Raw genomic sequence first — 27,426 nt, forward strand, 5'->3', positions numbered from 1 at the left:
TTTTCATTTTTCAAATTAAAAAATAAATATAAAAAATTGGTAAATTTAAGAGTTAGCACTTAGATTTACCGATAAAATTACGTGCTGTTTATTACGTAGATACGCAACATTTTCAAACAGGCCCTAGAGTAAAAGATGTCTTTGGTCCAAATTGAGTAATAAAATGTATAATTTTTCTTATTATATATTTTACTTTTTGAATATATATTTTTAGAATTCTAGAATTGATTTTTCTATATTTAATATGCTTAATCTACAGCAAATAATTTTCAGAGAATCAAAAGATAATAAAATGAATTATTCCACAAGTGATATTCATAGAGTTGTAAAAAAATATGACTTGAAACGCGCGCATGTTTTTTTAAGTTGTCAATCTAAGTTAAGTTGAAGTATCTAATATTTTTCAAAGCTTTTATCATAATTATTTCATTCATGGAGATAAAACATCCTAATATAATTTTTTTTTGAGTGTATTTGCTCTTGAATGGCGAAGAATAACAGGAGTTATAAGTGTAAATCCTTCTTGGATTAACAAAGGAGTAACTTCTAGCTATGGTTCCTTGACAAATATGGATTGGAATTTGTGTTTACTCTATCATCAATAAAATGTCAGGACAGCTAAGCTCCTCTCCTCCAAAGCATTATTTTTCAAACTGTTAGAGTTACAACGATTTTTTTTTACTAATTAGCAAGTTATATTTCTTAAAACCTAATTAATACTAATGTTAGTGGGTGGAATAATGCCTTGATCCACTAAATGATCAATAGAGTATTCTTACCCTCATGTTTATTTTTTATAATTAAAAATAACTAATCTTGTTTGATTAAATTGCATTTAAACTTAATTAATTTATTAATATGCGAAACAAAATATATGTTTTTTTTAATATTTCAAATGGTATAAGCCTAATACTATACTTAATACTATAAGCTTCCTTCCGCGTTTTTCATATATTTTTTCTTTCACAATCGCCCATATTCTTAACAATTTTCTTTGCAAAAATTATACTTCTTTAGGACAAGTATAGTTCATGTCCAACATAAATAAATAATCATAAGTAAAAACAACAGTAGGTGGACTATTTTATCAAATGGCTGACGACGTATCGTAAACCATAGTAATAATAGGCAATTAACTTAACCAAGTTAATTTTATATTTTATTTTAGGGTTAAAAAAAAGTTCGGGATGACCTTAATTTTGACTTTAAATTTTTCATGGTATACGGGTTTTGGAATTTTTATAATTTTATCCCTTATAATTAAAAAAAAAAAAAACCCACAATAACTTTAGAATAGAAAATTAATGAAATTCAGAATAAAACTGATAAATAAAAATTATAGCTTCATTTATATTCTAAAATAAATGTAAAAGGTTCCATTGAATATACCCTTTAATATGAAAAAATAATAAATGTACAAAAATACTAAATAAACAAAGTAACTATTTTTATGAATCACATATGACTTCTGAACCCATGAGTTTTCCAACCTGAAGTTGTTGTTTTGTACATTATATGTTTAAAATTTGAAAAAAAAAAAAAAAATGAAAGACTAAAGATGAAAAACTATGGTCATTTAAAAAAAAAAAGAAAAAAAGTGTGACATAAACTTTGTTAAGCTTATTGACAGCTTTTTCATGAGGTATTATACTTGCATATCATTGCTTTGGCATATGAAATATATCTTACAAATATTCATTAAAATGCTAATTTCTTCATCTTGAAGGCCTCAGAACTCAGAGTTGGATTGAGGTACAGACCCAAAAATACCTTTCCAAGCTGGTTTATTCTCAACAATACATCACACCCAATTTTATTCATATATTTATCATCGAATATATATAGAGAGAGACATTAACTCTTGTTAATTAATTAAAGGAAGTCTCTTTGAGAGCAGCTTTTTTCCGGATATCGTATGTATAGATATATATACCTGTATACGTCTAAACGCGCGATAGATGTACTAAACCGCGTTAAAAGCATGGAAAAATAAAAGAAAAATACTGTTCAGATTAACAACTACAAAAAAAGTCATATCCTTTGCAACTCTACGTGAACAAAAGGGTTGGCTTTACTCATATTTTCCATTTGATATGATTGTACACATATAAAAAGAATGAAGATTGAAAAAGAGAAGAAAAAAAAAAAGGTTATTTCTGGATTAGTCAGCACAAAAAGTAGAAACTTGACATATTTTAAACATATACTTATTTATTTTAATACAAAGCAAGGGTTTTAGTGGTAGTGTGGTGAATGGTTGTGGTAGTGTTATAAATACATACTCACATGTCTTATGAAAAAAAAAAAAAAAAGATTAATAAGCAATTTTTCGCATGTATGGTATGTACACATATATATTATAACTAACTAAGCTTAAACATATGTTGAAGAAACGAGAAGGTTCTCTCGTATTAAGCATACAAAGGGTACGTATATGGTTTGAAGAAAATTGCCCTGAATAATTGATCAGGAAAGAAACTGACAGTCTGTAAAATTGACCCTTAGAGACATTTCCTCTTCATTTATCTAAAATGACGATGTTTGATAATAATTAGTTATGTAGTATTGAAAGAAGTGTTTTGTCGGTCCTAATTTAGGACCGAAGATTATAATCTTCGGTATGTCAATAAGATCTTTCATTGCTTCTGTTTACTGGTTATTTTATTTTGATTTCTGATTTTTTCAAAATATGATATCCTCCGAACATGAACATGTGGGCAAACGAAACTAACTAATTCTGACAAAAAAACTGATACTCTAAGTAGGCTGTATCAGACACCCCAAGTAAAAGATTTGCCAATTTGATAAAAATGTTTTACCTATAAAAAACAAACCCTATAAAATATTTTTAAATTCTAATAAATTTTATCGGGACCACATTAAGCATTTTGAAATAAGAATATTATAGTATATATATGTTTGTTTTTAAAAATTTTAAATTTTTTTTTTTCCTTTATCACTAAAAACTACAATTGTTTCGTTCACTGGTACTTTAGAGTAGAGATGCACCGATAATTAATTTGACCAATCACCGATTAATAGGCCGATTATTTACTTTTTGTACATGAAAAATACTAAATGCAGTTAAAATGACCCCAGTAAATGGTTGTAACACTTAAAACTTGAAAAATATCTATGGCAGAACAGTCCTTGCCTTGTATAGTCTCTCACTTAGTGACTTTCTAGCGGTTGGAAAAGAATAATACATGAAAACTTCACATAGTACCTTACCCTTAAGTTACGCTATTATCAACTTGAAGAGTCTCTTCTTACGCTGATTATAGATGTTATTCTCCATTCACTTGAACATTACATTAATGAATGCTTATGTTTTGTATTTGAGTGTTTATAACCAGAATTCTAAATCCTAAGCATATTTTACCGTGCAATTTTTTTGTAAATGTATATCTGAGCAATATTTTTTTTTAAACTTAATTAGTAGAATTCGTCAATCACCAAAATCATGCCAAAAAACAAAAACTTGTGAAAGCTGCCATCATATGAAACATAATTGTTTTAACTTTCTGCCTTTTTATTGATTAACACTGTTGTAAAAGAACTGCATTTCTTATTTTAGAGCACTATAAAAATGTTAGTGTTGTCAATTGTATTTTATTATTATTTTTCCTCCGAAAATGTGTGAGCGATGGAAAAGTTTTTTCTTTCCTTGTAAAATATTTTTGACATTCCATTTGAAGTGTGCATACTTTTTTGGAAAGAAACTTTTCCAATTATTCGCTTAAATAAAGTTGATCCAATTGAGATCTCACTCTAACTTTTTCCTTATTTATGGGAGCTTTTTTTAATATTTTGCAATATTACATGGTACTTATTTGCACAAGTACTATTTTTAATTGAATTAAAGCACATGCTCTTGTGAACATTTAGTACTAAATATTTTATAAATCGGTTGACTCTAGACAGAGTTATGTTCTACTAAAGTTGAAGATCCTTCGAAAGGGGTCAAATTTTGAGGGACTTTATATGGTTCCTTTTTCTTCGCTAGCCTAAAACTTTCCACAGAGTGTTTTCTTGTTAAGATAAGCAAAATGACTAAAAAATGTTAAAATATGTGACAATAATACCGTATGGATATGTACACTTAACATGATATTCCTGTGCTATTTTTGTAGTTTAAATTGGTATCTAAATACCAATAGCAATTTTCGAATCGATACACAATATATGTAAATATATTACAACTGGCTAATTCAGCTAAATTAGTACAACAGTAATGAAATGAAATAGCTCATTAAATTAAAACAATTTCGTCATCAATGTCCTCAGAAATTTGAGTAACTTTATTCATTAATTATTATTAATAGGCCATAAAATAAATAGATCGGCCACAATTTTTTTTTTTTTTTTTTTACTTTTTAAGACATTCATATTACGATTGTTTTATTTTTATTTTAGATTTTAAAAATCCCACTCATTTTGACCTACTACGGGGGAAAAAGAAGTTTATATAAGTTTTTGGTCTTTAAACAATAAGTTATCAAATAATGTTTAAAAAATTATGACAGTTAAAAATGATATCACATTTCTTGAATTATGTTGATTATTAGAATCAATGAGGTTTTTTTTTCTTAGAATGACTACTTATACCAAGTTAAGAAGTTTAAAGTCTTTTGATGTAGTTTTTATTCAATTTTATGATAAATGGATGCTGATTTTATTTTTCATTAAAGATGATTTAATCTTTTTTTTTTTTTTTTTTGAATACAAAATATCTCTTAATAATTGGCAATATTTCCTGCTTACTAATTAATTATTCAACTGTCTCTAATCAGTTAATTTTTTGCTTTACCAATACATCGGTCTGGCTATATTTTCGGAGAAATACTGATACTGTAATTCAAGTCAACGAATTGAGACAAAGTGCAGCAATCCTAAGGTCTCTGGCGTAAGGGCAAAATACATAGTTAAGTTGTAATTATAAAAAGCTGAATGTCTCTAAAGTAGCAAAGATATCATTGGACATATCTATAAATGAAATAAGGATTTTGCTGTTTTGCAGCCAATATGTTCAAATTCAGGAGTGTCGAGACTTATATAATTGAGATTATTTGCTCTAATGATGATGTTCCCAAGCCCCATTTCCTTTTCTTGCAAATATTTATATAGAAATTATTTGTTTTCTATGACATATGCCACACAGAAGGTATATAGGGAATTGGTTCAGAAACCTGAGGTTCTCGACCCCAAATGGGGTTGCTACATGTATGCCAAGGAAGCATTAATTAATTTTGAGCCGAATGCGTATATTATATAAAACACAGTGAAAAACATATTAAAAAAGTTATATAAATTCACAAATTCCCTAAGTCACACAATGTCTCAGCCAGTATTGAACATGTTTTGTTTTGATTGATACACTGCTGTTGTTATTCCCATCAGTGTGTCAAAACTTTGGACTAGATTAACCTAATTTGGCAGCATCTGACAATTTTTTTTAAACTAGTGGCTAGATTTTTGTGAGAAAAAATCCGGGCCAAGGCTGTTGTAAGGAATTCAAAGAGATTTGAGGAGAGAACATTCTTTACTCAAAAGCATCCACATTTCCGTACAAAGTGTTATACTTGTTGAAGTCATATTAATGGTTACTCCATGAGTAAATAATCTATAATTCATAATCGCAATATATTGCAGTTTCTTATATGATTTTATACTGAAGATATTTTAAGAATTGGGTTTGTTTTCGGATTGTTTTTCAAAATGAGGTCGCTATATTTGAGAGATAGGGAACAACTGGTACAGTAGTACATACATGAGTATTTTTTGATCCGCATATGATCAGAAAAATCCTAACAAAATACATATTTAGGGTAGTGAGAGAGCTTTTATGTAGTTAGCAACATGAACAGTGCTTTTAATTTTCTGAAGATGTTATCCTTATTCTTTAAATGATTGAGATGCAAACATCTAAGTAGAAGATGTAACGACGAGTATATGTTCTCATGATTGAGGGTTTAGTAACGCTGATGATTTATAAGGGTAATATGGATTTGTAGTAGAATTGACCATTCGAATCGGAGTAATTCATGCTCGTAGCTTCATTAAATATGTAATGGGATTTTATTTCCTTCCCATCATAGCAGCTCTACTTAAAAAAATTCTTCAAACCCTCAGGGTAACAAGTTATGTTTTGGTTCCTTTTTTTACCTTTTGGCGGTTCATGTATCTCGTTGTAGAACTCTACGTATGAGTATTTCGTTTGCCCTGTGCAAACATAATATCATTAAAATCCAAAGTAACTGCATATTATATCATTATATTTATATATTGACATAGTTTTGACATCTCATGACAACTTTTATTTGTCAGATATTTCAGGATACCTATATTTATGATTCCATGATATTATATATATATATATATATATATGATAATGACAAATTAGGTTTGTTATAGGTACTTTTTGCATCCTTTGGGAAGGGTATTTTTATACTGTAACAAAACACCCATTTGCATGCTATTTACAATAAATAGTATAATCTATAAATCTTTTCCGATTTTTTGCCAAGACTCGATATAGCTATTTTTTTCCATCAAAATTTATTTGGGCGAGTTTAAAAACTTAAGTTTGTTTCAATGTGGTTTTAATCATTTAGATAATATTGGCAAGGAACATAACAATATCAACTGACTAATGAAAATGAATTGATATGAATGAAAAAATATGACAATGGAATACTTTTTGTTGAGGCAACTAGGCTACGTGTTATTTATTTTTCAAAGCGGTTATCATTATTCATTTAATTCTGAAGAGAGTTCATATAAATATTAAGTAATCACAAGGTCGTAAAACATAAAAAGAATCAATGAGTTATAAGTGTAAGTCCTTGTTAGACTCGCAGTATCATTAGGGATCGACATTTCTGCCTATATCATTGCTGGATACGGAGTGGGGTTTGAGTTTATTTCTCTTATTTCATAAATGCTTGCAGTTTATTTAATGAAATGTCATGATGGTTAAGCTGCTGTACTCCCAAACATTCTTGGAATTGTCTAGTTTCTTTTGTTTTAGCAAACTGGTAGACCATAACATTTTCAACTACATATGATAATTGATGACGTCATTTCAACAGTCACTTACTAGTTATATGTTTAGATCTACATACATACTTATTATTATTTTTTTTGATTTTATCTATGGTCATCATCAAATCCGTGTTTCAGGACTTTAGGAATTTATATTTCTGATAATAAAGTGAAAGTAATTCTTCTCAATGAGTTCCTTCTTTCTCCTCATCCGAGAACTCCAAAAAGTGTTTAATGCTTTCTATTTTATGTAAGTACCTCTCCTCTGGGTGCCTACACAATCACGACAATGTCTGAACATTAAACTAAAGGGAGTGATACATTCAGATCCCTAGAGGCCCTTCGACGTCGTAGGGAGGAAATATATGAATCAAAGTCACCGGAAGAGATTACTGCCTCTTTCTCACATGACTCCTTATAGCGGGCGTACTGGAGTAGTGAATAACAAGGGAGACTATACCTCATATGAGTAACATGAATTAAATGAATTAGTCAAATCAAATATTGAATCCATATTCTGTAATATCTTTTAAATCATTCAGTCTAGGAACAAATATATTCCATTCATTGTTAATGTATTGACTTTGAATCATTATGTCTATAAAATCATAAGACTACTTTATTAGTTTAAATTTGTTGATTAATTTATAAAATGAATTTGAAGAAACAGCCAATTTATATTTAGATCCGTGACAATATAATTTTAAAGCCAAAGTATGATTAAATTCATTAATTTTACAAAATTGCTTCGTAATATTAAAATGATGAATGCCAGCTATGCTTTTATTATTACTTTAGTCGTAACCAAGTTTTCATTATTATTATTATTTTACATTATATATATATTTGAACGATAATAAATGATATTAAATCAAATTGCATATAAAGTTTTATTAAGCCCTTATAAATTAATTAACGATTTAATTTTTATTTCTAACACCAACAAGTGGAAAACAGTTTTTTCTTAAAATATAATTTATAACTTCGGAGACTAATTAATATTTTTCAATAATGTATCCAATTAAAGTAAAAATAGAACAAAAATAGAGAGGCAAACTTTGTAAAAAAAAAAATATCTTTTAACTAAATAAGACATTTTTCTTTACAGGAACATGAAAATTAAAATCATAATTTTAACATTCAATGTGTGTCAAGTAATTTGACGGTTTGACGTAGTTGGATCATGCTAATCAGTGGTAGTGGGCGATGATTTGTCTAATTTTTGATGTAATTTGATAATAAAATGATTAAATGCCTATTTTTATTTAATTTAACTTAATATTAAAAATCTTCTCGATAAAAAAGTTTAACATATGGTAAATTTATTATCAGCCAATTATAAGAGATTTAATATAATTTAAAGAAAGTTATGTTATATAATGTAATAATTTCTTTAATTTTCGACCAATTTCTTTGTTGTTGTTTTCTTTGCACATTTAAACTTTTATTTAGTTACTTAATTCTAATAAAGGATCTTAATCGATCATATTTTATTATGACATCCTTGGGTAAATTTGGAGCTGAGACTAGGAGAACAGATATAAATGACTCAATAACTTTGGGTTCATTTGAAATTTTTGGTCCACGATAAGCCTCATAGATTGCCTCGAATGGTTTTATTTGAGTAAAAAAATAAACTTTCTAGCTTATTCAACCCTCCTCTGGATAAAGCTGATATCCATGGTGTTAAATCTGCAGTACAAGAAGGATAATTTCGTGTCCTGCATCCATATTGAGGGTATTTGGCTTCGAACTTTTTAGCCAGGTATCCTGCTATGTAACCAAGTCCTTGAATACCACAGTCCAAGGCAGAAAAGGATGTCGATACTTTGTGTTCCAAATTAGGATGTAAAGCTAATTCAGCTGCTAATAGTAAAGCATCGTCATATTCTTCCTAATCTATTTTTGGCTTATTCACTTCTTGTTCCAAGTCCTTAATTAAACAACCAAGGCAGTTATCGTTTTCTGTATCTACAATTTGAACCGCTGATGATCCAATATAGATCCTATCAGCTTGACCAAGGATAACTAATCGGAATCAATTTATACAATCAACACTAGTTAGATGATTATTGGATACTCCAAGGGCCCTCAATCGCGAGAAAAAATTTTCCAAACAATCCTGATTCAACCGCGAAGTAAGGATGTAGTTTTTTCCCTCAAATTTTTCCAAAGAGAGAATTTGAGAGTATACCTTTCTTTTTCTTCTAATTTTGGATGTATCAGCCTTGATTATTCTTGCAGGATTCTCGGGAACTAAGTGAAGGGTGGGAAACACTTTGGGGGTTTAAGCTTTTCCGAACCTTGTTGCTCGAACTCCTTCCATAGTTTGGAATTAGTTCAGCCCTGAAATTTCTTTAAAACTACTCATTCTCAAAATGTCGAAAACAAATTCTGGCGATTGTAACATAAAATAAATCCTGCCTATGGTAGGCTTGAATCTATTTGTAATGTCATTTATCGCCATTTTTACGAAATCGATGGTAAGAATATTCCTGATCTGAATCAATGTGAGAGGAAGGAGATAGCCACAGCACAAGTCATAGCACTTCTTTTAGCAGTGATAAATTCTGAAAGATTTTTCGAAGAGTAAAACGTGTGGTTGTCTAATTCTTTTTAAATTTATGTTATGTAATTTTGTAAAAATATGATTCTATGTACAAAATTACATTATCAAAAATTGTTCTCAAGATCATACCTTCTATCCTATATACCTTGACATTTGTTGTTCTTTTTCCTCAGCCCCCTCCCCCCTAACAACAACCAGGGGTGTAGCTTTTAAAGGAATAAACCTGTTATTATGTCGGTCCTCATAATAATAATTGCAAGCCAATTGAGAGCATCTCAAATTTTAAAAAACACACACAATATAATAATAAATTAATTAAAAATCAGAAATGGAACGGCAAAGTTCAAAACAACAATATAAAAGCTAACTCGCTATAAAAAGTAGGCAAGAAAGAATCCTCGATGAAAAAGAATTGCATAACAGCCTTTTTAAATATGTTTTGTAATTCTAGAGAACTAAAAACAAACTGCAAGCTGAATATAAATTAGACTCATTTTCCCTCTTAAAATGTAATCTTCTTTGAAAAAAAAAAAAAAAAAAAACTTTACCGAGAGTTTTTTCTACTTATATTTCTTCTTTCTTTTTTCTATACCAAATAAGCTAGATAATTATATTATATTTTACTAGGGTGTACCCGTATTGTATATTTTATTTCAAATTATTTTATTAATACGAACTAAGGCAAACTCGCTAATCCTTTTCCTAATTCCCTTTTTTAATTCGTATTTAATATATGTACGTTTTTTTATTTTTTTTGTACCTTTTCGAATCAACAACTTATACCTTACAAAAACTTTAAGAAACGGGGAATCGATCTTGTTTCATGAAAAAATCAAATTATTTACGAAAAGACAAACTTGCCCTACAGAACCCATGAATCTGGTCTGACCAGAATGAAACATAGCCTTAGGTACCTAACTCAGAATTCTGAACTTTTTTTTTATGTCTAAGGGCTATTTGTGTAATAAATACCCTGGTTAAGCGTTTTTATTAGACGACATACATCAACTATAACATTACATTATAGTTGATGTACCAGCTTGTATTGTTATTTCTCTTTTAACATAAACTGTATGTATAGTCTTAGCCAAAACCTTTCTAAGTGTGTTAATTTACCATATAAGGATATCTCACTCCCCGGTAAACTGTGGTTGATCGGGATTCCGGGATCCTCTTGAGTAAATAATAAATACTGTGAAATTTATGTATTTCAAATCTTTAGGAAAAAAGAATACATAGTAAGTTAGTCTTACACATATATTCTCAATTTCTTCCTTTTACTATTATCTCTAATAGTTATTGGTTTGTTTTTGAGAGCCTGCAGATTCCGCTTTTTGGAATTCCGTAATCTGACCCGAACTATAACCAAAAACTTAAATAGTAAGTAATGAAAAGTCTAAATTTTTGGTAACTATTATTATGAAATACACAAACCGAAGGTCTACACGTGCATCACTAGCAGATTTGTAAATCTTTTTATAAAAGTGTTAAGACATCTGAAATGTCACATACTAGCAAAACACATATTATACAAAAATATTCAAAGTATAGAATGTTTGTGGCAATATGGAATGGTTTGAAAATCATTCACCTAATACATAAATAATGAATAATATTTAAAGGTTGATTTCTACTCAATTTTTCCCTTTATCGGTATCAAACATTAGTTATATATGACGCCCTTGAATATTTGTATTTTTCTGCCATAGTTGGTCAAAATGAAGGCTTTTTTAAAGTAGAATATTTATGAAATGATTGAGGGAATCAACAGTCAGAAATTAATGCTGCAATCACGCGAATGCCAACTAATAACGTTTTTTTTTATTTATTAATTTTTCAGTGGAAAAGTTAAAAGATACAAAATAAACATCGTTATCTATATTTTTCTTATATATGGCAGCAATTCTTAGGCAGGAAGAAGAATGAGGGAATTCTGATTTTTTTATATTTCCAGGAGAAAATGCTACATTAGAGTTTAGACTTTTGCAGAACTCGTCACATTTCAATATCCCTAATAGCTTTTTGTGCAGGCACTTTTTAGGTTTTGATAGCCCTGAATGAATTGAACTGGCCCATTCTTTTAAAATGTTTTAATGTACAAGTGATAACTCATTTAACATAATTAAATTTTTTGTAACTTTTATCAACACTGAACAAGAAAATGGATTATTCCGGAAAATTAGGGAATGCTAGTAGTCTCATTTTCTTAATACATTTCCTCTTGTGTCGCAGTCTTCTATTCACTGGCCCCTGTTTTTGAGGTAGCCTGTTGGGTAGGGATAATAAAATTTTAGTAGCCCAAAGTGAAAAAGTACATAGCTCCAGGACGTTGAATAAAAAGTTTTGCTGGCCCTGATATGTAAATATTTAAAAAATGTGAAGGAAATGGGCTCATCAACAAATGGGAACTAATTTGTCAAATAGCAAGTTAGACAAGGGCAGTATTTGTAGAGGGACCAATCTCATCATCTTTAGATATAATTATTAGCAATACTAATCAGGATAATCCTTATTTTTAGCCTTAGGTGCTGAGAAGATTTATAGGCCCTCTTGAAATATAGAAATACAAATTTTCACCTGATCAGTGGGTCCCTAAACTTGGTATGCACTTGGTCTTCATGTAAAAAGATTTTTTTGACATTTAAAGTTTTTGGGACAACCCCATAATTTTATGATTTTATAGGAGAAACATTCTGTAACAGTGGGCCCCTATGGTTCGAACATCACTGTTTTCATCCCAGGTTAGGCCTTGAATTACAGCGGCGGCCCTGGTAATAAGGTAAGGAAAAGCCGTTCTATCATTGAAATTATATGTTTTTCCCCCATTGTCATTAATTTAAAAATGAAGTATTTACTTGCCTTACTTCTTAATTGAATGAATATTCATTAAAAGTAATCTAATGCAATTGTGGTTTTTACATTAGATGAAAAGTAAAAACTGAAAATTAGTTATTTAGTCTTAAGTAATTAGTTTTTCATTTTTAATCATGTTTGTATATCTATAACTGCATATTATGTAGTTATACAAATGTTATTACTAATATAATGGAACATTAAATTGTCATATTTTCTCTAACATTCTTAACAGATCATCATCTAAATTTTATAGGCTCGGATATGGTTTCTTGATTAGGCTGTAGAGCTGGATTTTCTTATTCTATTTTCTCTAAAATTAGTAACTTAGCAATAACAGGTACAAGTAGAAAGGGGTAGACGCAGTCCCATCGCTATTATTATAGGTGGAGAAGGGAAACTGAGCGGATACAGGGTGTAAATATTAACTCTTCACCTTAACTGGTACAATTTTAAGCTTTAAAAAACTACTTTTACTTATAGGTGTTTCCCTACGGAGGAATCCTCGTAGGGGCGACGAAAAATCTTCGCCAATAAAGTAATTTCTTGTTTTTCTCTAATTCTTATATTATAAACTTTATATTTAATTTAAAGTGGCAAAAAGTGGGAGGCCACCACTGTGTAGAGGGTGTTTCAGCTAGTTCATCTACTCTGTATTGTTCAGAGTGCCCTCTTTCTGTAAAATCTATTTAAAAAATCAAAAGCTCTATTTTTCTTCTTTTTTTTCTTATGATTTAAAAATAAGAAAGTTCATGTAGTATTTTTTGTGCAAAATCAGCTCTTTTCCCCCCTTATTAGTCAGACAAAGTTACACGAGTTATGAGGAATAAGTAAACACGATACTATTATAATTACTCCATCGAACTTAAGAGTAGTCTTTGAAGATAACCTGTTTATCTTCTCCTGTGTATGTTGTTCCCTGAGCTACGTCCCTCCATATCACATTTTTTTAACAGGATGATTTATAGGTAGTCTTAGACGATATCCATTATTCACGGATCACAAACTGGTACATTTTACGATAAACACTTATTATACGTATTTTGAAAAACGGTTAGCAGGTAACCCACTTTTTTCAGTTTAACTGCTCATAAGTAGGTTCCAACCCGGGTTCTGTAACATCAATAGTATATATGTATATATATTTATATAATATATTCATGATTTACTTTTGGTAGAAACAAAGAAAGCGAAAGATAATTTATCCTGCAATTGTATATACAATTTTATTTAATGAGTACACGAAAGTGGGTATGTACATAAGCCCATAACAATAAAAAAAACTATGACCCATTACATATGCACATACAAATGAAACTAATTTAAAGGTATATACAGATATAATTACGCTTCTATAAATCCTTTCAGAGTCGAGGAAAAACAATACAATTAAATCAAGTTCTCATTAAGGCATAACAAACATATATTATAAATAAAGTACTCATATCTCATATGCAGGGATAGGAATATTTCTAAATTGGAGAGAGTATATTTTTGTATGTTAGTACGAGTAAGTTATAATACTTAGAGTTGAAAAGAATATAAACTAGAACGCATAACATACTTTTGAAGTTGCAGTCTGAGTTCCTAGCTGTTTTCTTAGTTATTGAAGAGAGAACATCTAAGTAAAAAGTAATCACAAGTGCGTGTACTCAGGAAAGTAACAGTTAGGGTTTATTGAGGAGTTGTTTTTAATAATTGAAGCTTTATGCTAATATAATGAGACTAGTCCAGATCGAAGTTGGAACAAATTAGTTTTAAAACTATAGGGATATTGTTATCTAAGATTTTTAGACCAAAGCCGAACACTACTTGAAATCTTTTTCTCCAAAAATATAGATAGGATGAAAATCACTCTGTAGTTGGTCATTCCTTTCCAACTATGCAAATAGTATTTAATTAGTCTTGAAGTGTTCATAGATGAACAAAAGCAAACTAAATAATATTCAGCCAATCGAAGTTCTAAATACTAACAAATGGAAAATAAGTTAAAAAATAGAAAGAAAGTGGGCAACAAAATTTAATATATTTATATTTTTATATAAGTGAAATAACCCTATGTCAAATTTTAATTAAAGTTTGTTATAAAGTAATTTCATTGACGTCACTGATTGTATGAAATTCAATAGTAATGGCATGATGGAGATTGAGTTGTTGATACTATTATTATAAAAAAAGGGATATCTTTCTTTGTAGACGGAATTTAAAATGAAGAAATTATTGTACTTTTCATTCACTTCATAAATGGTTATTGTTAGGAAATATTATTGACAATAAACTATACTTCTATTAATATAAAGCCATACATATAAATTTTTAATTTATATTATTTTTATAAACTTATTTAGGTTTAAATATATTATATATATTTGGTTGACTGTGACACAACTGTAGAGCCTAACATGTAGGCAAAACAGGAAGAAGATTGTTTTTTAGATAGAGTGAGAGAACATATAGATTACATCAATAGAGGAGAAGAAGCTACTGGATTACATTTCACCGGTGACACAAGATGCATTATATGAAGGTATAGATAATTGAAAAAGTGACCCTCACCAGAGAGGGAGAGAGGATTCGGAAATTATACACAATGAGAGCCGGACTGAATAGGATATCGTGAGGAAACTACAACCACTACTGCATGCAGTTTCCTTTAAAAAAAATTAAAATATTTAATTGTCAGATTATTTATCTCTTTTATGCATATTAATTAGAAAGCTATTTCGGTATATCAGTATGTGCGTGTGTGTGAATCACATTCTCGTAGTTGCATTAGACTCCGTCATAAAAGTTTTTGAAACAAGTTTGATTTGTATAGACATATATTTCTCAATCAGATATAGGTCGAAATGATTAATATCTCAGGCTTACTGAATGCATACATAATATTTCAAGGGTATGACACGCAGAAAGTAGGCTATTGATGAATAGACACTTTGAATAGTCATATCTAAGTAAACAAAAATCATTACTTATAACAATGAAAAAAGGATGAAGATTTACTAAACTTCCATATATATTCTATAGACATATTTAATCTTCTTAAGAAAAAAAAATAAAGGACATTACTGTGATACAAAACTATTACAAAAGTGAGAGAGGACTATGACTAGACTTGTGACAAATATTACCTTTATACATGCAATCTTTCTTTCTACATAGCAATCTGAGGAGTGTTTTTTTCTGTTTTGTTTTTCCATTCTGAAGGAAATAAAATTTAAGTGTAAATCCTCCGTGTGTTCATGAAAGATGAAGAATAGTACTGAAGATGTCTTAGAAAGGTATGAAGGTAAATGCAGTTTGGAGTCATAGAAGAATTGAGGATTGACATCGGAGCAATTCATATCTATGTTCAGGGTGGAAAATCTACTGACGCCCGTTTTTAACCTTTTACTAAGATCTCTATAACTCTCTTCAAAATAGAAACTTGAAATTTGGTATAATTTATCTTTTATTAGTGTGTATAAATAAATAATAACGGATAAAATCACCACCAGCTGCAATTACCTCCTCCAGGCAGGGCTACTCGCGGGAGCAGGCCCTGATTATGTCCTTCCTGGAGATGTGGCTGAATACCTCCCATGATAGAAGTGATGAGGAATGCCTTGATGTTGTGAGGTTGACGATTGGTATCCGTTTCAGCCATGCCCCACAAATAAAAGTCCAAAGGGATGAAGTTGGGATTGCAGATCTCTTTCTTCCGGAAGTGAGGGAGGTTCTGCCTCAACCATTCCTTGGTCCTGTTTGCATTGTGTGCGGGTGTATCTTATGTCCTCCCTCCAATGTTATTCAATGAGTGAGACACCCTGGACATTGGCCTGATGGACCTGCTAGGGTCCTCCTTGATGGAGTTATATGTGGAGTTCACAATATTAACATCATGAGTATCAAAACGACGCCTGTGAGTGTTTCTTTTTACGTCAAACTCTTGAGGATCCCCTCTCTTCTCACAATATTCATCTTAAATGAGCCAGAAGTTCTTCACAGTGTTGTAGGACAAGTTGTTGAAGAGGGCAATTTCCTTTCAGATTCCCGTTCATAGTTAACCGTTTTGTTTGTTTTGAGTATACAGCTTCTGTAAACTAACTATTAGCTGATTAACGTAGTTAGTCAGTCTGGCCAAAATTCATGGATTGCACTTTTAAAAACGGGCGTCAACATCATTTCCACCCTGTATATTTAACTAAAGATCATAGATGCTTGTAGCTAATCTAATATAACGTCATGATATCTAAGCTGCACATCTCCCAAACATCTTCAATTATTAGGGTTACCATGTCATTTTTCAGTGTATTTTATTTTACAAATTTTATAAATCATATTTTATACAACTCTATTTATTAGTATTTTTTAAGTTTCTACACAGCCAAATCAGTAAAAGTTAGTCTTATTTTAAAAGTACGCCCAATTTTGTCTATTTGAATTCAGACCGGGGCAAAACTCTCATTTGATGACTGGGCAAAGGTGTTTGTTTTACTTATTGTGTTAGTATTACTCTAGAGGAAGATAAATATTATCATTAGGATATATCTCTGAAATTGAATGATGCAGGTTAAGGACTGTGATGTAAGGGAGCGTAAGAAAGTTGTACAACGCTACAAAGCCCAATAGTATAAAAGGTTCCGCATCATTGTTAACTTTAGCAGTAGGCGTTAAAGTCAAGTTTCCAGGCCCGTGCTAAATTGTCAAAGTAAAGGGTCTCACCCAACTTTATTTGTCTTATTCCTACATATTCTAAACCTAATATTCTAATTTTAACATGGTAATAAACAATAGTATTGATCTATTACTTTTAGGGCCTAATTAGACTTTATATGAATTTATATTAAGACATGTTGTTTCTTAACAAAAGACGTGTTCATAATAAACCGGTCGTTATCACAAAAAGATTTGGAGACGTCTTCCATAGATGATATTACTTTATCCTTTTTCCTCGTAATATATACAATTTTTTCCCCATCACAAAATTAACTTTGTTAATTTGATTATAGGGGTTAATTTATGACATCTTCAATGCCTTTAGCGAATAAAAAATTATCATTTTAACCAACTGTATTGGGACTAACATTAATAATCATGTAGTCCTCGTTTCGTCAATAAATTAGTAGCATTTCTGATGTTAAAAATGGTTATCAACTCAGTAGTACCACATGTATCGCTCCCACCTTTTCCTTGCGCTCAAAAAAGTTCCACTAATGATATTATATATATTTAGATTCAAAAACTCTGCAATAAGGAATTTAAGCTTTGGGCTACCTGTCTGAGACTGTTATCATTATAATTGATGCGGTCCAATTTTATTCTGGAACGATCCTTGCCTTTGATCCAGTTCCTAAAAGAAATTTGCGGAAACAAGAATGACTTTTTTAGAAAAGAAAATTCCGATCTATGTTTGTAATTTCGGTTAACGGTCTGATTGGTTCCGATCGGTCTTGAAAAAATTACTTAAAACCAAACCGGGGAAAAATTCGAACCAAGTCTCAACTCTAGTATTTTACTACTTACTCAGATTATTAGCTATAATGTCAAAATCCCATTATTAGGATTACCTAATAACGGCCTACATATGTGGTATTAATTCAAAATTTAATAATATCCCATTATGTGACTAAAAAATCAAGAATAGTAGATTACACCTTTACATCTTAATATTCGCCTCCTTTATTGGATTATTTTTTCGTTCTGTTTCAAAATAAATTATTTCTCAGAATTACATATATAAGAATATAATATTAAATTATACAGCATTCAAGATATATAAATACACTCACATTATAATTAACCAATGTAAGACAGCCTCGTGCTTCATGATACTTCTACATACATAACATAATACGTTAATAAATAATTTTATAAATTTATGGTCTCTTTAAGGCTCAATTCGTAATTAATTCAAGGCAATTTTAACATTTTACGAACAGGGAATTTAGTAATTATTTTATGTAGTTTTTGTAGTCAATAATAAAATATGAGGAATAGATGTCTCATTTACTTTGATGATGAACATTTATTTAATAATCAATATAAAATGGTGTCCATCAAAGTTCCAAAATGGTTTGAATAAGGCAAATTTACTACTATGATAATATTGTGTTCTTAATTCCTTTTTCTTTGTCTACCCCAGACTTAATATATAAGGAGAAGAATAAAATATAATATTAACAAATGTGAAAGTTATTCCAATGGACAATCTACAGAGTGTTTTTTTTTTTTTTTCCTAAATTTTTACCAATTATCATTATTGTTTAACTCTCAAAAAGATAAGATCAAAGAATAAATTAATAACTTATGTGCATATTCATATAATACGGAGAGTTACACCTAGGTTTTGTTTCGTAGTTTTAAATGAAAGTACTTTTTCGGACTCAGAGTAGAATTAGCGATAAAAAGCTAATTCATTACAACATTAATACGGAATGGAGTTTTCGTTTAGTTCCTTCCTCTCATAACTGTTTGTATATAATATCAAATACAATAGATTTTTGGTAAAACAAAATTTTGTTGCAATTATTAATTATCATTAATCCCTATTGCCTCAATGTGTGCCCGTGCCATGTCAACTTATCCATCAGGAGGGTGGGGAGTTGACACTAAAACTATCAACACTAAAATGGATAAATTACCCATTAACTATGTTATGCAATTGGTTCTAAAAGTTGCATATTGTTTCATTCTTTTTTTTTTTTTCTAATTAAATTTAAATATCATATGACAAACTGAGTCATATACCAAAGATTTCTTTTCTTCACATTTCATTATTTTTTCTTCATTTCAGAGAAATAATATTTTTGACAATAATATTTTACGTTGATTATAACTTTATATCTATTCAAAGATAGAAGTGCTTCAACCATCATAAAAATAAGCTAAATTTCATAAGGTTTAGAAAATAAAGTGTAAAAAGATTGACAGTCTTTTTATTAATGACCCAGATAAATTGAAATTTTTTTTTGTGTGTTATTCATAACACTAACCACCAAAAGGTGGACTTTTTTAATGCCCTTGGATTGTGATGGTGGATTATTTGATTACTTGATAAACATAAAAATTATCACTATAACCAATAATTTCTGATATTGTGAGCAACAAAATGCTTTCTAGAAAAACCTTTTTTTTTTAACCAACATCTACATGATTTAATGTTATTTTTCCTCATAAAAGATAAAAACTGTAGGTACAGTTTCTCGATTTAAGACATTTATCTATCTTTTTCTGAATCGGAGAAAATGCCTTGTAACTACATAAATGGCCCCTTTCTTTAGAAGTCTAATAAGTTCCTCATTATTCATTAAATAGATAAAAATCGTAGTTTGTTTTAAAGTAAAACAATATTACTCTATAATAAAAAGAGCATAATCGACAAATTTTGATTTTAAAAGTTATTTAAAGTTTGTTGATAGAAAAAAAATATGTTTTTCAAGCTATCAATGTTTATTTATAACATATGAAAAGTAGTTCTCTATAGGCCACAAAATTAGATATTTCAGTTTATTTGCTCATTTTCAATGTAAACGTAATCAAGAACACATCATCTCAATGCAAGGGTAAAATTTTGTTGACTAGTGTAATAATTCAAGTAATTGAAATGTATAATTTAATATCGTTATTTGCGATAAATTTATTTAATATTTCATATAACAGATATTCCGAAAACTAGATTTAATTTTCATAAAGGCTAATACATTTTTTCCTTTATGAGATTTCTCCAACATAGTATTCATTTAAATCATATTGAGCAAGGGTTTAACATGGAGTATTGGTTTTATGAATATGATTGATATATGTGTATTTCTGTATCCTAATACAGTCGTACTTATAAATTGTATTCATTCCGTAAAACTGATTGTGCTTAGGTATAGTAAATATAGAATGCATTAATAATTGGTGATTATTTCATTATTATCGCTAACACACTAGTGTCAAATTATTCGCGTATCAATTTGTCCTTAAATTTGTTAAATTGTTAATAAAACAGAGTTTGTCTGTCGACGCCTCATTTTTGAGTGGACGCATAATATCTTACTACTGTATGACTTAAGAAGATAGCAACAAATATGAGTAGTTAAAGCTCAGTGCGTTATATTAAAAAAGAAAAGGGGAGTACATCTATGTATATTATTAATTCAAATTTTGTCTGTCTTTTTTACTGTTCGCTGACATCTAATAATTCGAACAAATCCAGCTAGTAACTAATTAGAGCACTAATATATTACTCATACAAACATATATGTACTTTTTTTTTAATTTATAGCCGATATTCACACACTTGGTTAGAAGTGTAAGTCCTTGTTGAGCTCTAAGTAGAATTGAAGATTAACAAAGTAGTAACTCCTGCCTATGTCCTTGCTTGATACGGAGTAGGAAGTGTGTTTATAAATAGATGATATACTAAAACGTCAAGGAACCCAAACTGCTCTCCTTCCAAACAGTCTTCTAATTATAAGGGTTACTAGGTTAATTTTTGACATACCGAAAATCCTTACCAGTGACAAACACTAAATATAACATTGTCTTGAAAACAATAGCATGATAACATAATAAGAGAGTCAAAAGAAAAATTAATAACGTCTTCTTTTTACAATACATACTTGAAAAAATATTTCCCATCTTCAAAACCAAAGAAAGGAACAGTATATGTCATCATCCATATGTTTCCTCCTCCACAATCGTAGTACGGTTTGGTCCATTGCCCATCATCATATGATACTGTGAGTATGTTATCTGATTCTCTTTTACCGTGAGTACTTTCATTATATGTATATGTATGGTAACCTGGAAAAATATAATGAGTATACTTAGTACTGAAAAGTTTTTGCTAATGTTAAAATAAATAAATAAAAAACTTTTATTAGGGATTTGTGTCAAAAACTAAAAATGTAATTACACTTGAGTAGTTGGGCAATGAATGCTATGAGTGACTCAAAAGAGTACATACTTTATATTTTACATAATATATTTAGTACATACTTTAATATTTATTTAATATAATTAGTAAATTATAAAAAGTTTTTGCAACATGTTATTAGTATTTGATAAAATATGTTCAGAGCGTTTTTTATTTGTATCCAAGCAAAAAAAATCTCTCAATATTCTTGAAAAAAATTTTACTCTTCCCAATCAATCAATAACAATAATTTTGACGTATGCAATTTAGTGTCCACACAGTAACGTTTTGAAGAGAATTATCTATTTCTTTTATTCGAATTCAGTCAGTTTGATGCCCATACGAGGAAAAAATCTGCTACATCCTAGCCGGTTCAGAATACTAATGTATCTAATGGGAATTTTATTATTAGAGAAGGGGAAATGAGCACATTCAACGTTTAAAAATAAAAATTTACTTTTAATTTATACAATTTACTGGTTCAAGTTACAGCCTCTACCAGTAAATTGTACAATAGGATAATTAAGTTCCCCCAAAATTAAACTTAAAATTAAACTTACTCTTAGAATCAGCGGAACCTAATTTTGGTATTTTTTTTTCTTTTCTTTTTTTTAAATAATAAGTGATCGCACCTAGACTGTTTATTGATTATAATAGACATTATTAAACTTGAGTACAGAAATTAACAAGAGGAAACCCGTATTCCTTTTTTTCTTACTAATTATTCTAGAATGTAAATATTGTATATATTTTTTAACAAGAAAAATAACCACATTTAGAGTGTTGTAGTCCCAAAAAAAAATATATAAATCATTGTCAGAATCAGATTGCCCTTTCTAAAATACTACAATAACGTCAGTTGAACACATATACAGACACAATTATAAGTACATGCTGCTTCAAATTTTACTGCGTAGTGGTTGAGTATTCATTTTTTATTTGAATTAGGTATTACTGATTGACAAATTTCCACTCACATTTAGTAGTATTAGACTGGAATAGAGGAAGATTTCCTTCCACTTTGCAAAACGTTGTGCACAGAGACTTTTGTTAAAAGGGATTCTAAGGAGCTTGTAATTATCTACATAAGTGAGGGAAAGGATAAAGGTTCCAAAAGTTCATCTGACCTGGTGCCTTACACAAAGCAAGCTGGATATCTAAGCTTCTTTATGGTTTGAAGATCGATCTGCTTAGCAAAAATATAGTTCAAGAATAACCTAAGGTATTTGTGACTAGATAACAAAAGAAACTAAATCTCTTAGTAGGCTGTTTTATTTTTGGTTACGTGTCTTGGTGGTTTACAGCTCCACTTCCTTCAGTAGCACCTTTGAATGATCTCATACCAGTTAATAACTTGATCAGTTATATGAAGATCTATAAAACTTGTGAAGATGCAGCAATCAAGGCATTCTCGACACATTCCTGGTTCCTAACTGAATAACTCAACCATTAGCATTATTTTTTGATCAAGTTACGAATGACATCAATATATAGATGTAATAGAATTTAATGACTTTAAAACAAAAACTCATCAGCAAATGGCATGGCTCAAGATATTTCCTTCCAAAATAAAGAAACAAAAAGCAAAAAAAAAGTAATTGGTAAATAAAAATGGATGAATGATCTACATATGTAAAGAAGTTACTAATTTAATTAGAATTATAAGTTTATATTATTATATAAAGATGATAATTAGAAAAAAAGAAAATAACTATAAAGGAAAAACTATTATTATTTTGTTACTTCTTTTCTCAACTGATGTTCAATAATGTCTTCTTAATTTAATAAACAGTCTAGGCACGATCAATTATTGTTCAATACAATCAAGGAAAGAATTTTTAAAAAAAAGATAATCTTTATTTGATTATAGAAATATGTTAATATTCAACATGTTTTTTATTAAACATATAATAAAAAAGGTTTGCTTCATACACGTTTAGAAATTACAACTGTACTAACCAACTTTGCTAAAATTTTGTGTTTGTGGCCTACTTAACTAGTTGCAGTAACATAATTAAGTTTGTTGATTCTGATAATTCGGGCAACTGCATCACCCTAGTACAAGTTATATAACACATAAACTGTATTGTTAGACTTTTTATGTCTAAAAGTTGTTTTCAAAAAATGTTTCATTTGATACCAGATCGATTTGATAACTCCGAACTATTTTTATAGACTTATTTAAAACCATATATAGAGAAAATTGTGCACAAAAAAGTTAAAATTGATTACTGTAGGTTTATTTATGTACCTAAAATTATACATTTATTCAATTTAATCACCTTTAGAAGTAATTATATCACTTGATAAGAGCTAATAAAGACTTAGAGGCATTTACAACATTTGTGGGAAACATGGGAGTTCACTATTCCCGTCATCCTTTCCAGTGAATATAAGGCTAATAAACTGTGCTCTTGAAGTAACTATTTAAGTTTTTGATACCACAAAGGCATTAATCCACGTGAGCTAATTCAACAATTGTATCTTATTGTTTATTTTTTCCATCTTTCCACTGATTATTTATTTGATATGAGAGAGATAATTGAATACTAAAATACAAGTTCTGATTCGTGTATTAGTGGGATAACGCCGTGTTAATCATTTATCTCCAATAAATTCCATGTTTTAGATACATTAACAAGTTAGAAAGTATTTCTGAATTACCATAAAATTACAAAGCTGTAAACATGTTTCTATTTTGCAAGCATAACTTTTATCACAAAAGCTTGTCCAATAAAAATATTAGATACAAGTTTTCAAATTTTTGAAGGACCACCAGAGAAAAAGGGTTGGAAACAACATATTGATGAAAATGCTAAAACACTGAATAAATTGACTATCTCAGTAATATATCGATATATATGCGTTAGCTAGTTTGAATTATAAAATGTATTGATACAATGAGCAAGTTTTCACGTTTCATGATGAAATAACCGTATTTAACTGTGTTTATACTTATCAACAACAATTAATCGTTTTTATTAGAATATGAAATGTGGAAATAAAGCTATCCCATCGATAACCCATACTTTAATAAGACTTTTCTCCAACTGACTTTTTTTTGTTGTGTATACTAAAAACAAATGGCAGTCACCTGCTTTTTGGTATATATAAGAGTACAATTTTATTCGAAAAGGGTTCATTAAGAGTCTAAAACAAAATAACTTTTATGAAGGGGTTTATTAAATGGAGAAATCAATAGGTTATCGAAAGAGTGGGTGATTATGTCGAAAAATAGTATTAATATTTCATGCCTGTATCTAAACTAATAAATAAGTTATCGACTCAAACTCATATTGAACTTAGTTGCCATTGTAATAGCCCTCAACTCCTTATACGTGTACAATATATTACTAAATTATAACATTCTTAGTAAATGAAATAGACAAATTTCCCAGAAAAAAATAACCAAGAGGATATTTAATATAATGGTCTAAAAAGAATATTAATAAAACTAAACTGTTACACATATAGGAACAATGGTTTTTATTCTCATAGAAAATGTACATTTTTTTTCAATTACAAAATCCAATTAGTAAGTAATAAATACACTGAAATTGAAACATTATTTTTTTTATAATTTAAGAAAATTAGTAATTTTTAGCTAGTCTTACAAGTATAGTATCAATTATCATATTTTATTTTTTTTTATCAATATCAACAATAGTGTGCTGGTTATATTTTATAGCCCGCTGGCTTCTTGCTTTTTTAAATTTTGTGAACGTATCTGTCCCGCAATATAAAAAAACTTGAATAGTAAGTGTTGAAGGGGCTAATTTTTGGAAGAGCTATGTATCTACTATGAAGTACACTATTCAACCCGCAGTCTAAAAGTTAACTGGTACACATCACTAGAATCCATGTAACTCTTTTTTATAAAAAGTATATGCGATATCCGAATATTTACATTTCATACTGATTAAAAATAATATGCTATATTCAAGGATGTGCCCTTAGCCGTCTTGAACCGATCAAACTGGAACCGACAAACTCGAACAGAGACCACAATATATTGCTTATCGGTCTCGATTCTTGTGTTTTTGTTCTTATATAGAATATATAAAGAAAATAAAACATATACATATTAAAAAAAATAAATTACCTTTAATCAATAAGTAAATTTTCTGAGTTTTTTGTTTGTTTTTTTGCATTCAAATAAAGCCGTGTTCTTATAATTATTTTTTTACGTTACTAGGGTGATACAGTTGTATCTGAGTTTTGAATCGGTAAGGGCATCTTATGGATCTGAAAAAGGGGTTTTAGACACCAGATAGTGTAAATACAAGAAAGAAGGAGTGCGGTAGATTATGGATCCAGGTCCGCTACGAAGACTTGTCAGGGCCCTATAATATGAGAACTATAATATTTCTTAATCCAGGGGTTCCAAAACTTCCCTATGCAAAGCTTTCCAGTACACTAATACATTTTAAACTAAGGCCTCCTTAATACAAGTTTACAGGGCCCCTGTTGGAACTTTGGATAGTACGTAGTCTGCGTATAAGGATCCTGCAGCCCTGTTTGTATGGAATATCATTTCTTGGGACTGAAATTTCTAGTGACACCTTTTGTTTTATGTGGCAGTTACCAGACTGATCGTGAATTAAAAAGAACCCAAACCGAAGACCATATCCGAGACCGAAACACTTGGAATGAAAGAACCGGGATCGATAGAATCGCTGAAGCTGAACCGGGCACAATCTTGGTTATATTCCATATATGGAACTTATCTGCAGAAGTATACTCTATTTTAGAAAAAATCAATTAATGTTTATCCCCTTGACAATCAAATCAGTGATTACATGACGGTTGGACTAGACGATTATCATTATTTTATACACGTTTTCGACAATTGGCCTTGCATCTTTGACATCAAAATTACCGGAACAGAATCGACGAAACCAAAATTGTGCGTGATTGGCTATTACAGTATTAGAACAATAAATACTATACACCTTTTCATCCACATGCCTTGGTTTTTTCATTGGTTTCGAAGAAAAACTATAAAATATAGCTTATTACCAAAGGATTACCCGGTGTTGCTCGGCCAAGAAAGGAGTGGGAAATCACATTGACAATGGGCAATGTTATTTCTTCTTAATTTGTAGAGCCAATCGGTGCAGGTGAGCATTATAATGTACTACCATAAGAAATTGTGTTATAAACTTATACCAAACCCACATATATGCATGAAAAAAATTGTCTAAATGAGAAGACCATCTTTTATTTTTGTCAAAAAATTTGCCAAATCTAAATTTGCCAAAAACTGTTTCAGACTCATTTTGCAAAAACAAAGCAGTGGATATAATTTATTTGCATTGTACACACCTACCAAGATTTTTTAATACTTGCAAAACCAAAATTATGTAATAAAATGTACAGGAAATTGAACATATTGTTTAGGTTTATAATTATATGTTCAAAATGCATAGTTTTGTGGCATTTCTTCTTAAAAATTGACGTTTGATGAAAAAAAGAGGATATTTTTCTTGCAGAAAATGAAAATATTTCAGTTAAACACGGTCTTTAAAATGATGACGTCATGTGACAGCACTCTATAAATTTATTGAAAAAAATATATAATGTTTCGAATTTTCTGTCCTTGGCACTCTGGCAATAACATTTAAGTAATATACTAATGATATTTTTGCTTTTTAATATTAGTAATGAGACGGGCCATAATCAATAATATATAATAAGTGTCATTTATATTCAATGTTTGTTATCTTCTTTATAATATTTAATTATAAGTAATCTTGCCAAGCATATTTTTTTTAGTTAGGCTAATTTTAGGCCTTTTCATAATTTATAGCTTTATGTGAGACAACTAAAAATTTAACTTTAGTTTAAGGCCTTCATTTAGTTCGTGAAATATAGTCTTTCGAATAAAATCTAAAAATTTCCCATTCTTTCATTATTGTTTTGTCCATCCTTATAAACTTTTTGTCCCTAAAAAATGAAAACTCGATAATATTATTCAGTTGTATTCAAGGATCGGTCTTAGATTGTACTGAACATATAAGAACCAACACAGAACTAGTCAAGATGATTTTTTTGGTACTATGTATGGACCACTGAA

At 29.5% G+C, this 27,426-nt stretch overlaps 1 protein-coding gene across 1 annotated transcript in view; it reads right to left on the reverse strand.

The window, feature by feature from the left end:
* The window catches only part of LOC121114902 (uncharacterized), a 265,038-nt gene that overhangs the window by 135,456 nt on the left and 102,156 nt on the right, over nt 1-27,426 (reverse strand). Inside the window, 1 exon segment of the mRNA XM_040709015.2 lies at nt 21,055-21,238. Coding sequence (XP_040564949.1) covers nt 21,055-21,238 — 184 coding nt within the window.

The sequence above is a fragment of the Lepeophtheirus salmonis genome, chromosome 3 (assembly GCF_016086655.4).
Source record: "Lepeophtheirus salmonis chromosome 3, UVic_Lsal_1.4, whole genome shotgun sequence".
Taxonomy (NCBI): domain Eukaryota; kingdom Metazoa; phylum Arthropoda; class Copepoda; order Siphonostomatoida; family Caligidae; genus Lepeophtheirus; species Lepeophtheirus salmonis.